Here is a 12,854-nt window from a genome sequence, read left to right as displayed (position 1 = left end):
TCCATATAACTTAAAGATATTAATACCTAACCAGTGGAGCAATACACCTTGCATTAGTTTAATCCCTTTAGCTAATATTTTTCTAAGTAATCATTTTTAGATAATATAAATAATCTATCCTCTCCTATAAAGACATTTCTCTTTACAGTCTCAAGATGCACAATTCACTTTTAGTCCACTTAGCTCGAAGTCTGCTTTTAGGAGACTCCTGTCTTCCCAAGTTTCCTTACAGTGTCTGGCTCAAGCAGTACTCAGTGAGGTGTTTCAGTCCATCCTGCCCTTTCCTAGGCATCTTTTAACACAGAAGGTAAAATGGCAACATTACACTTGACATTTAAACTTCATCCGCTTCTGTCAAATAGATTATATACCATAACAACTGTTCTATCCTCCACAGGAAACAATAACTGCAATATTAAATGATTTTGAAATTGCTCCCAGTTGCTTCCAGCCATCCACAGATGCAATCCAGTGGCTTGCAACAAAAATATAGTTAATTTATTTAAGCCATAATTCTTTGTGCATGTACGACATTTTCAGAAAAGCCCAGTAGGTATATCTCCAGAGAGAGCAATTGTCCAAACACATAGTCATTATGTTAATTTTGTTTAGCATCTCTTTGATGCCAGGCCTAATGTACTAACTGTAACTGTCAGGCCAGTGTACTAATTCAGTTCATGGTCTGCACAACATACTATGTTTGCAAGATGGAAAAGCAGCACACTTCAGAAATAATGTACTGCCCAGTCTGAGCAAAGTTCAATACTTTACTTAGTAGATTTGTATTGTCATGAAATCTGATTGAACAATTTCAAAAAGCAGGTTAGTGACTTTAGAAGTGCATTTAAAAATCATCAAAGTATCTATGTACCTTAGAAATCTAAAACAAAATTCCATTAAAATTATTAGGATTTAGGAATCTAACCTATTTAGATACTTTGAAAAATCCCAGTGGGAACCTACCTTACTGAAACATTAGGTATGTAAGTATTTTTTAAATATCCTGTCATAAATGAGAATAGTAATAGTAGTAATAGTAATCATCATCATCATCATCATCCTCACCCAATAGCCAGTTCCAAATCAAGAATAAAATGCTATTAATGCTTATTTCTTTCAATTATAAAATCATCTAATAGTGCAAATCTCTTGTGTAAACACAGTAACAGACCTATATCTTATTGTCCTACCAAAGAGTCTGACTCTTAACTCCACCTCAATCTTTATGCTTTTGGATACTTTCTTCAAGAAGGAGGCATTGCTGCTCCCCCCATCTTTCTTTGCTTTCAACTTGAGAAGCTTTTCATGGCAAGGTCTGCCTGTGTATCTGCACAAGATTTCCCAAAGAATTGGTGTATCTGCCCTATTAAGACAACAATAAAATATTTAACATGAACTTCTTAGCCGCAACTGGATTAGAGGGGATCATTAATCACATAGGTGAAACACTATATACCTTCAGAAAGAGAGGTATCCTACTCTGACAGTTAACACTGGGAGTTTCAGGAAATGTTTGAATTTGTTATGTATGCTTGCATACAGCATAAACCAACGACATTCCTATACCAACACTACAGGTTGAGTCACCACTGCCCCATGTTGGCTTCTGGAGTGGGGAAGACACTTGGGCCTGTCAAAGGTCACATGTAAGGAATTACTGTATGGATAGGAAACTCAGACACAAATGTGCTTTGAGATAAACTTGCAGACACAGCAATTCAGTACATTCTTGGTGTCTTCTTAATGGTATTCTTGGTGTCAGTACTCTGCCAAGAAAGGAAGATGTAATATAAGGGTCTTCTGCTGAAGCCATTTGCAGCTGCATAACAAGTAAAACTTATGCTGAATTAATGCATAACCATGGATTGCCACAAAAAGACCAAAAGAGAGAAGGTTCAGGCCAGTGCTCACTGTTTATCCAAGTCTCCACACATGGTTTCTTCCTACACATCTACAGTGTCTCATCTATAAGCTGACCACTAATTTATTTTCACAGAATTGTAGAATGGTTGAAGTTGGAAGACACCTGTTGACTAGTCCACTCACCCTGCTCAGGGCAGGGTCATTACAGCAGGTTGCCCAAGCTGATCCATCTGATGTTATTTCCAAGGATGGAAACTCCACGTCCCTCTTTGAGCAACCTGTTCCAGAGTTCACCTCTCATTATAGAAAAAAAAAAGTTTAAGTAGAACTTCCTGTATTTCAGGTTTTGGCCAATTCCTCTTGCCCTCTCACTACAACTGAAACAGGCCTAGCCAAATCTTTTTCACTTCTTCCCATCATGTCTTTTTACACACTGATCAAATGTCTCCTGAGTTTTCTTTTCTGAGGTTAAATAATCCCAGAACTTGAATTTTAAAATTCCAAACCCTAATCAACTCCAATTACCTAAAGAAATGTGCTGGTACAGAAACTGATTAAGAAAACCCCAACCAAACAAAAGGCCTTTACAGGCTGAAATTTGAGGTTGAAATGTAAACCTGCACTAGGATATCTGACTGACAAAAGCATGCATATTTGCAATGCAGGTAGTCTTGTGTTACAAGCTACACTTTCCAACAGTGAAAACAATCCTATATTGTGTCCCTTGAGAGTAGTGATAAAGTGTACTGACTTGATTACTGATTTAAAGGAATGCTGAAAGGATAAAAAGAGAAAAGAAACAGAAGGAAGATTTCCTTTAGAGACACATTCAGATCAACTCTTCTTGCTATATAACTAATGAAGTCAAGCATTGCTTACTAGGAATGAGAAAGGTAATACAGAGAAGATTCTGTAGGAGATTTAGTTCAATAAATTGAACTTCAAATATCTATAAAAAAAGAAATAACGAATGCCCATTCCAAGAATACTTTAGCTAAAGACAAAACCTTCAAACTATGCAGAAACCAGGCACAATAGAAAGCAAGGATAAAAATTATTGCAGATATTTATAGGTCAATACAGCTGAGCAGACACCATAAAGCTGCTGACCTGTATAGAATTATTTATCTTTCCCATAGCATAAGCTATACTCATTTAGTACTGCAGACATAAAAAAGCATGCCAAGTATTCTTCTGCCTCTTTGCTTTCTTCAAGGATTTTTTTATACAGTTATAAATTAGCTCATCATAAAGCATCTGTTACCAATGTTAAGTAGCCTACCCAGATCATTTTCAAAGCTACGGAAACAATCGATAAGTTCACATATTCAAACTCCAGCTTCAAGACCAATGGGTTAGTTGCCAGGCCGAATAGCATGGCAGACTTTAGACTGGCTTCCTTCATTCTGAACTAGATATGAACAATCCCTTTAATTGTAAACTCCTGCTCCTGCAGGAGGATGTAGTGAGGTTCACAACTTCCTCCCTTCGAATCACAACATGCATTAATAAATGTATAAACAGTGTCCATATACTAATTTCTTGTAGCTTGTAATTCTTCTTAGTCCATTTCTTGATGTAGGACAGCCAGATCTTCCAAGAAACTCAGTTCTAAAAAATTATTTTACTGGGTGTTTATGAAGTAAAGTTTACCCCATTTGTCAGGATACTAGAAAAGGGCTGCAGCACAACCCTTGTAACCATTACTGGCCTACATTTACTAACATCCTCTATAGTTCATGGTCCAGGATTTCCAGAATCAGAGTAGGAGGAGCTTCTTTAATACTATACAGGAAACCCACTTTCACTGCTTCCATCAGAGGTATACTGCCAGTATGTCAAGGGATCAATTGACTCACCAATAGCTGACTCCAAGAGTTGCTATTGCCTCAGAAAACCCTCATCTGCATCTGAGACAAAAGTGGGTGTCTTCTCCAGTGACAAAAAACCTGAGTACAGAAGAAATAATGGGAGAGGCTTCTGCATGACCAAAATAAGGCTATAACTGCTGAAGGTATTTCTCCTGCCCGAAAGGAAATGGAGCTATCTATCCAGACAACTTGGTGCAACATGACCCTGTGGAGATACAAGAAACTTTCAGTCTTCCCATCTCCTCCTCTCCACTTGAATTTTCTATTCCAAGTCACCACTTGTAGTCTTATAATATGAAAAAACAATACACGCAGAATTTCATAGATCAGTTAGCCACTTGAAGGTGATAAAAGTTTTAAGTAAAATAGTTCAGTACTAGAGAAAATTCATGCCTCATTATGTAAAATCCAATTTTTAGAGTCCACTTTATGTTCCCTTGTGTTGTCCTCCAACAGGCCTAAGCAGAAACTAATACAGGAAAAAAGATCCAGACTTTGAGACTTCCATCCTGTGTTTTTGAATCACGTTTTTTTTTGTTTCCTTTAAACAGCAAACTCAACAATACAGAGTGCTAAAGAATGGCACTCTCACGAGACTCCGAGGAGTAAAATCATGGGAGGTTTCTGGTGAGCAAAGCTGAAGAATGGGAACACTACAGCTTCTCAGTTTTCTATTTTTTAAACATTTAGTAGGTATACAATATTAAAAAAAAAAAAAAAAGCCCAAAAGAAAACAGAGCTTTTTTTACTTTTATCATTGTAAGGCAGCATTGAGCACCCTGAATAGACGAGTACAACATAGAATCATCAAATGCTTTGGATTAGAAGGGACCTTAAAAAACATATGATTCCAACCCACCTGCCATAGGCAGGAACACTGCTCACTAGAACAGTGTCTAGTGACTAGAACAATGTCTAAGCCCCATCCAACCTGGACCTGGAGATGAAAGATTCCTGTACAAAGCTGCATACGTTAGGATATCTCAACTTTGCCAGTCAGTGACAAAATAGCAGAACAACGCCCATTAGTTTTTCCTCACCAGAAAGTAAAATAGTGCCACCCGCTGTTTTTCCCTATTGCAGAAAGCAGAAAGCTAAGTTGGTACTTTGCAATTGATAAAGTGCCAGCTCATGCTAAGCCTTCCTCCCTCACTCCCAGCTCTGTGTTCTACTACCAGGAGACACATCTACAGTGATACTTCAGTCAATAAGAAAGCTGCAGAATAGAAAAAAGTTCTCTGAATTTGCACTATTACAGCTGAAGCCACATAGGACAGACAAAACACTGAATCACTGAAAAATTAGAGGCTTTTAAACTCTGGGAGCTGGGCTTTCTTGGACTTTACCTGTCAGCTTTCACAGGCACACTTTAACTGTGAGTCTCAAGCTGAAGACAGTACCATATTGCACCAACTATAAAGATTGTGATAGGGTCAGAATATTCAACTGGTGTTTTTTCGTATTCTTCCATTCATTTTGCATTGTCCCTTTAACACACTAGAGAAAAAATATCAACCGCCCCCTTTTAAACCAGGTCACATGACATTCTCTATAACCAACATACCTACCCAGCAGTTTATCATCTGTTTCTATACGGATCATTATTTTAATTCAAGGATCAGCACTTATCAGAACTGGTTAAGAAAAAATCAGTATTTAAGGACTTCCTACTTCTCTTAAAACGTAACCGATGCTTATGCACATCTTACTTATTCAACTTATCCCCTTCTGGTGGAGAAAGTGGCAATGCTTTCCAACATTGCAAAGTACCAGTCAAATAAGACCCTACAACTACTTCATCTGCCATTAGCAAAATACTTTGTACGCCAGTTTACAGCAGGAGGTGGGTTGTTGCTCTTTCTGAAGACTAAGCAGGCCAGTATTTCAACATTAGTTATATATGACTCAGTATGGTCTCTTTAAAAACAAACTACTTGACTCTTTACAAGAGCACTGGAAAATTCCAAGGTCAGTTGCAGTGGATGAAACTACATCAAATCCTAGGCATGTTCAATTATCTCAGAACCAGATACATTTCATTGATAAGCAAACATTCCTAAATAGTCCTTGTATCTTAGCAGGGCCTGTTATAATAGGTCAAGGGGTAACGTTTTAAACCTGAAGGTGGTCGATTCAGGTTAGATATATGGAAGATTTTTTGCAAAAAATTAGAGTAGTAAAAAAAGGTTGCTCAGAGAAGTGGTAGGAGGATGCCCCATTCCTGGAAACATTCAAGGTCAGGATAGACAGGGCTCTGAGCAACCTGATCTAATTGAAACTATTCCAGCTGATTGCAGGCTTGGACTAAACGACCTTCAATGGTCCCTTCCAACCCAAACTACTCTATATTTCTATGACATTGTAGCTTATGAATCAGAGATCCTTGCTGTGGTTGGGGCTCAGCTGTGGTCTACTAAAAACACCCATAAAACATCCAAGTATCAGCAATGAAAACATCAAGATATCTACAGATGAAATCAAAGACTAAAGGGAAAACTGTACACTCCAAATGCATTTGAGAGTACTCTGTGATTCTGGAGGTGACAACGTAAAAATGTGTATGCATGTTTACAGCACAATCTTTGGAAGCAACTTTCATCATAACTCCTGCTCCATGTCTAGAAATTTCCCTTACTACACAATTAAATTGCCAACCATTCACTTTTAAGAAACATTTTTTATTCTGAACTCACTTTCTCTTTAGAATGCGTAAGCATTTAACTTCTCTCAGGCACAAAATTAGAAATTTATCATCTGTGATGAATATCAAGACAGTAGTTTCCTAGTGATACTATCAGATGGTCATATAAATTCACACTTTGCTGTGACAGTTCAATATAAACCTGTGGATCTGCTAGAAGTACTCATGTGTAGAGCAACAGGCTTTTAACAGTAAATAAAAGACATTCAGGTACACTGGACATTTATTTGTCAGTGTATAGTAGTATACACTAAAAAGAAATAAGGCCCAAATAACATAAAATATGTTGTGGTAGGGGAAAACAGTTTTCCCCCTGAAGTTATAAAATGGTAAAACCCCAGGGGGTGGTGACCCTTGGAGTTTGAGCCAGTGAGCGCTTCTGCAAAATATAAACATATCACAAGCAGAACGGAAAAGAAAGTAGTGGTAGTTGTTGTTGTTGAAGTAGCCATGTTATGAAAGCCACGAGCTGAAGGGCAGGAGCCCCGCTGGGAGGCTATAGGGACTTGGAAAAGTGTTAAACTGGGCCAGGTTCTGTAGCTGAGAGCTGAAGGAGTTTTCTCCACCATGAGCAGCAGAAGCGGTAGCAAAAACAACACTGGCTGGAGAAAGTGGCAGAGAGCCAAGAGATATTTTGGAAGGGAGAAGAGATTTGATCCATTGTAAATACTGTTTTGTCATGATAGAAATAGTTAAGATTGTATATAATGTATTGCAGTATTTATTTTGTACAGTCATTGTAATAATATATATTCCCTTCCCCCCCCATATTGAGTCTCGTGTAGTGTCTGGAAAACCCACCTCACACTGGGTTGAGATGTGGCGGGGGGGCTTGGACTAGGGAAGTGGATTTTAGAGTTCTCAAACCATGACATCCAAATAACATAAAATATGTATATAGTGTTTGCTAGAAAAATACCTGACTAAAAATAAGGCATATTCTAGCTCACACTTCATGGAGTTACAATGAAGTTCAGGCACATACAAAGCAACACTTTATTGATTAATGATTTACAACTCTTTTGGTCTATTTAGTAGAAAACGAACCAAATGAAGCAGAACTTCATCATTAAAATCTTTCACATTACCATCTTCCACAACATCATACAATGGCTTACTCTCTGTACCCCAACAGATATTCTTTCGAGGGTTATTTTTAATAGTTTCTGCAGTTAGCGCTAAAGTATTTAGCTGGTAACAAAAGAAAGCAAAGTATTTTCCATCAGTCACTACTGCTTGTGATACAAAAGGACGAGTCACATCTGCTTCACTCCAGAATCCTACAAAATAAACAAATACAACTAGTTATACAGGGCTTGAAATTTCTATCGGCACACATATCTAAACCCCAGTCCTGAAATACAGAAAAATACTGGGAATTGCAGCAGCTGCTTAGTAGGGAAAAAGTCCTGTTTGCTTTTTTCATACAGACTATACAAAACACAACCAGCAATAAAGGGTATGTCCAAGATGTGGACATACTTGTGTTTTGTACACAGTTCCCTATCACCAACTGATAAAAACCACTTGCTGATCAGCCAAGTGACTTCTCCCAATCAGTTAAGCAACTAATGCATCCAAAGTCCTGCAAATGAGCTGAGGGAAAATGTCTTTCAACTATTCCATGCTGCTCAAGGGCATGAACATTTGTTTCATGACAGAAGCATGCACATGTATCCATGAACATAACTTATTAGAGTGACCAACCAAACACCAAGAACACTGTGTCAGTATTAATGCTTCAAACAAGCTCCAGTAAGTATTATTAGTATTTTTAAAATATTTACCTATTTATCCATGCATTACATTTATGCACTAGCACAGTAATATTCTTAAAAAATACTTGTATCACGTGCGATGAACAATGTTAGAAACTGTTACAGAAAAAAAAGAAGTCACAGATTTGAATCATGCTGCCCTTTTAACTCGTGATGTATTTACAACAGCAACCAGCTCTGAAGCCAAGATTTACTTGACTTCAACATTTTAGGTCCACAGAGTTAAGTCAAGCTTTCTAAGACACCGTCACGTGAAAAATTTGATGCAGAGCCAGAAATATACATCATAGTCAAAGGATTTGCTTTCATGTGCTGTTTCTAAAGTGAAACTACAAACCATTGGGTATCTTACAGTAACACTAGACAGTCACTATATTTACGAGAATAAGCAAAAGACTGATCTGATCTATCTATCCAGGTCTTGTGGGAGTTTTAGACCAAAGTAGGCATAAAAACCTAAAGTAAGGCTGCTGACATTTTTCTTTCACTCACTGTAGTTTCATAGAATTGAAGAACTACGAAAAGAAGGGCTAAGCAACATAATTGTTTCAGAGGAAAAAAACCAAAACTGCTTGATACCTACCACATTTCCCAGTAACTACGGTGGAAAGAGCAAGTGAAAGAAGAATTGAGGTTTTTGCACAGGTTTAGCATTATATACGAAAAAATATTTTTCTCTGTAATTAATTCCCCCTGAAACAAAGTACTCAAAGACAACGTTTTAACTCTCTTTTGTAAGGTCTGCTTCATTCATTAGTTCAATTTAATCTGTAAAGACCTACTTAAAAGATGGTCTTCAGAAGCAAAACCATGAGAAAAAGGGGGTGGTGAGAAAAGGTTAAAGAACTTTACAGCAGGCATACATAACCAGGAAGAATTTGTAAAGTTGACTGTCTCACCTTGATACATTGCTTGTGCTGCTGTCCATGCGAAGAGACTTGCAATACCATTTGATCGATAAACAACTTCAATCTGATCCTCAAGATGTGCTTTTATGAGCCTCTCCCGCTTTAGTTTATTGGGAATAAGATGAAACTGGGTATGTCCGTAACAGCATGGATCTGCCACCTTCGATCCTGTGTTCCCCAAAATGAAAAAATCAGAAAGAGAGAGAACACTTTTATTATGCACACAAATACATCTTCAGTATCAGATTCTAAACGTAACATTTGAACCTCTACTGTAGATCTGTGTAAATGTTGAGATTCTGGGTGAGACTGGAGGAGCTGCCCAATTCCAAAAGGTAAGAGTTCACATACTAAAATGTCTCTGAAGAGATGTATCAGAATTCAAAGGTAGTTTTGTGTTAATTTTCTATTCAGCTCAGTTCTTTCAAGAAAATCTGGACACACAATACCATGTGCAGGAGGATGCTACTCCCCACTGCCTAACTGACATGAAATCTCAATAGAGATTTGTATGCTGCATATATTTATAGAGTATACCTACATATGCAGCTTCATCTCCTTGGACGGTAAGATCAATGGAGAGATAGACAACAGGTTAGCAAAGGCATACGGTGCTTTTGGAAAACTCCATAAAAGAGTTTGGCGAAATAAACATCTGAAGAAAAGTACAAAGATCAGTGTTTACAGAGCCATAGTGCTGTCTACTCTTTTATATGGGTCCAAATCATGGGTCATCTACTGCCACCACCTGTGTCTCTCAGAACACTTCCATCAACGCTGCTTCCGTACAATCCTAAACATCCACTGGTCAGATTATGTGACCAATACATCTGTTCTAGAACAAGCAGCAATCACAAGTATTGAGGCCATGCTGATGAGAACACAGTTGCACTGGGCAGGACACGTCTCCAGGATGAAGGACCATCACCTTCCTAAGATCTTGCTTTACGGTGAACTTGCCACCGGCTGCCGCAAGAGAGGAGCCCCGAAGAAAAGATACAAGGACTCCCTGAAACAACACCTCAGCCTTGGCCATATTGATCACCATAACTGGTCTACTCTGGCCTCCAATCGGGAGGCCTGGAGACACACCATCTGTAACGCAGCTGTCTCCTTTGAGAACACACGCAGGATCACCCTTGAGGAGAAAAGGCAACGCAGAAAGAACCGTGTCTTGCAGAACACACCATCTAAGGAGTCTTTCTGCTGTGCCTTTTGCAATTGGATATGTCTATCTCCTATTGGCCTTATTAGCCACCAGCGTGCTTGAAACAAATGTGGATAGAGCCTTTCCCAAATCTTCATTCACGAAGCCTAGCCATGATGATAGCTACATATAAAAATGCACAACTTTTTTCAGTTGATGGGAAAAGAAGAATTTAGGTGGGTTTTGTTTGGGTATTGGTTTTTGTTGTTGGATTTTTTTTACAAAAAAAAAAAGTTAACATTTCATGATTAGAAGCTCTTACCTATATATACCTTATTTTCGTACTGCTTTTTGAACAACGGCAGTTTGGATGGTTTGTGATTAATAACGGGAACATCTCCCAGATTTGAATCCAGGGGTACAACCTTGAAGGTAGCAGAAGAAAGAAAAACCATGATGTAAGTCCTGTTTCTGACATCAAGCTTTACATATTACAGCACTTTCTGGTCAGACAACAGAAAGTGCAAATCTTGCTTACATACACCATATAGATAACCTCAACTGAAATTCATTTTTTGCAATAGAACCTTTTGCCTTGTGATGGGTGCTAGCACAGTCATCCTACACTGAAGTCTTATTTTTCTGCAACATATGAAATCAATGTGAGAAATGATGCTACCAAAGTTTCCAATTGGTACTATCTTCAAAATCAGAATCTGTTTCTGTAGAAAAACAGCTAAAACATTTCTAGCAGTAGCTAATAAACTAACTTGAACTGGCAGAGTGAGTTTACAGATTTGGTGTTCTGCATTGTACATTTTTAATTGCCTAGACAGTTCTTCCAAAATGCCAAGTTTTGTAGCATCTGACAGTACTAACTTAAGCAAATTTTACAACTAAGTTATTAACAAAGGTTCTGCGTTTACAGAAAGCGCAGTAGTTTTTTGTTTCCGGTGTAAACAGAACAACCAGACCCACACTGCCTACACAACTATCATTGTATGAACCTGCAAGAAAAACACTAGTATATTGAAAAAAAATATACTTCCAGGAAACTGAGCATTCAAGAAAATAACTGTTAATCGGTACCAACAGGCAACAGAGCTCACATTCAGATTATAAGTGCTCTCTCTTACTCCATTCTGTTCTTCACCATTCCTAATGCACTATTCTTCTCCACTGAAAAGAGAACATTTCACAACACATTCCTTATTTATGCCTCCACTTCCAAGCATAAAATGTTAAAAACTGAATTTAATTAAATGAATCAATGTGCAATTTAAAGTGTAAAGAGGATCAACTTAGAGTTCAGGAGACTGCCTCAGTATCTACAAAGGAATTACCACAGGGCAGTAAGGGAGCTAAGACTTGAAAAACACACTAATGTGCCACATGTCTGAAAAAACAGTTATTCCACACAGTACCTGCTGCATGGTTTCAGTGGCTGCCTGAAACAAAAATGAAAATGAATGTTATTAATTTGCTGTTGGAAACATGCCCACCTGGGGAAGCTGCTTTGGCACACGGATCTGGAGGTGTGGCTTATCGTCTATCTGGAATCGCACAGGATCAACTCTACCCTTCCGATGTCCATGAGCAACAACTTCCTCACCATGATGCCAGTAATAGTTAACTTCGGGCTTTAGATCTGAAACAGAAAAGAAGAATACAGAAAAATGGTGATTGCCCCTGTGCACTTGAAACTCTCCCAGTTCTTCTTTTGCTGCAGCCAAACACAACATCCCTAATCCAAATAGAATGATGGAGATAAATTACTAGTGATGGCCTGAACATCCGATCTGAAGAGCTACGCCAGCGACACTGCTGCCCTGCTGCCGGCTGGGACTGACCCCACCGCCCTAAGGCTCCCACGTCCCCTTCTCTGTCAGCCCCACTCCGCACCGAGGGAGGAGGTCGCCAGCAGCGGATTGTGGCCGGACAGGAACGCGGCGAGGGTGGAAACGAGCTGCGTGAGGAAGGGACCGGGCGTGTGCTCCTGGTCACGGTACAGGAACGGTCGCTTTTTGTTCTGATAGAAGCTCTCCTGCAGGAGGGCGTCGCAGGCCAGGGAGCGCAGCTCGCCCATATCCAGGGGTGGGAGCGCTCCCGCCGCGGGCTCCGGGCTTGTCGTAGTCCCCGAGGTTGTCGCAGCCCCCGAGGGTGTCGCAGTCCCTGGGCTTGTCGCAGCCGCCGGTGCTCCCGCTCCCGGGCCTCCGCCGGCCTTGGGCGCCGCTTCCGCCGCCACCGCTCCCGGGGGCACGCCCGGCACGAAGACAGTGTTGGTGAAGCTGCGGTACCAGCGGTCGGCGTTGATAGCGAAGGTTTGCGGGTACACCATGTACTTGGGCCGCTGCAGCTTCTCGTACAGCCGCAGTTTCTCCTCTACCGTGGCCGCAGCGTGCACTCGCTGCTTGAAGTTCTCCCGGCGCCGCTCCTGGGCCGCCTTGCTCTTGGCCGTGATGGACGCCACCACGGGCGGGTAGAGCGGGCCGGAGGCTAGCGAGGGGCTGGTGGGCTCGGCCTGCGAGAACCAGCGGCGGCCGGGCCGGAGCAGCCGCCGCGCCCCCAGCGCCGCCATCTCCGGAG

The 12,854-nt window shown here is 40.1% G+C and overlaps 1 protein-coding gene across 1 annotated transcript; it reads right to left on the bottom strand.

Annotated features, from left to right (window-relative positions):
• Positions 1 to 7,407: 7,407 nt before the first annotated feature.
• On the bottom strand, positions 7,408 to 12,854 carry MRPS30 (mitochondrial ribosomal protein S30). The gene is made up of 5 exons (XM_027745701.2): positions 12,171 to 12,854; positions 11,771 to 11,916; positions 10,591 to 10,693; positions 9,113 to 9,289; positions 7,408 to 7,715 (listed from the first exon to the last, which is right to left on the bottom strand). The coding sequence occupies exons 1-5, from the start codon at positions 12,844 to 12,846 to the stop codon at positions 7,447 to 7,449; spliced, it is 1,371 nt and encodes a 456-aa protein (XP_027601502.1). The 5' UTR covers positions 12,847 to 12,854; the 3' UTR covers positions 7,408 to 7,446.

The sequence above is a fragment of the Pipra filicauda genome, unplaced genomic scaffold, assembly GCF_003945595.2.
Source record: "Pipra filicauda isolate LSUMZ 115617 unplaced genomic scaffold, ASM394559v2 scaffold525_size364725_pilon, whole genome shotgun sequence".
In the NCBI taxonomy this organism is placed as follows: domain Eukaryota; kingdom Metazoa; phylum Chordata; class Aves; order Passeriformes; family Pipridae; genus Pipra; species Pipra filicauda.
This window is presented reverse-complemented; position numbering and strand designations above follow the sequence as displayed.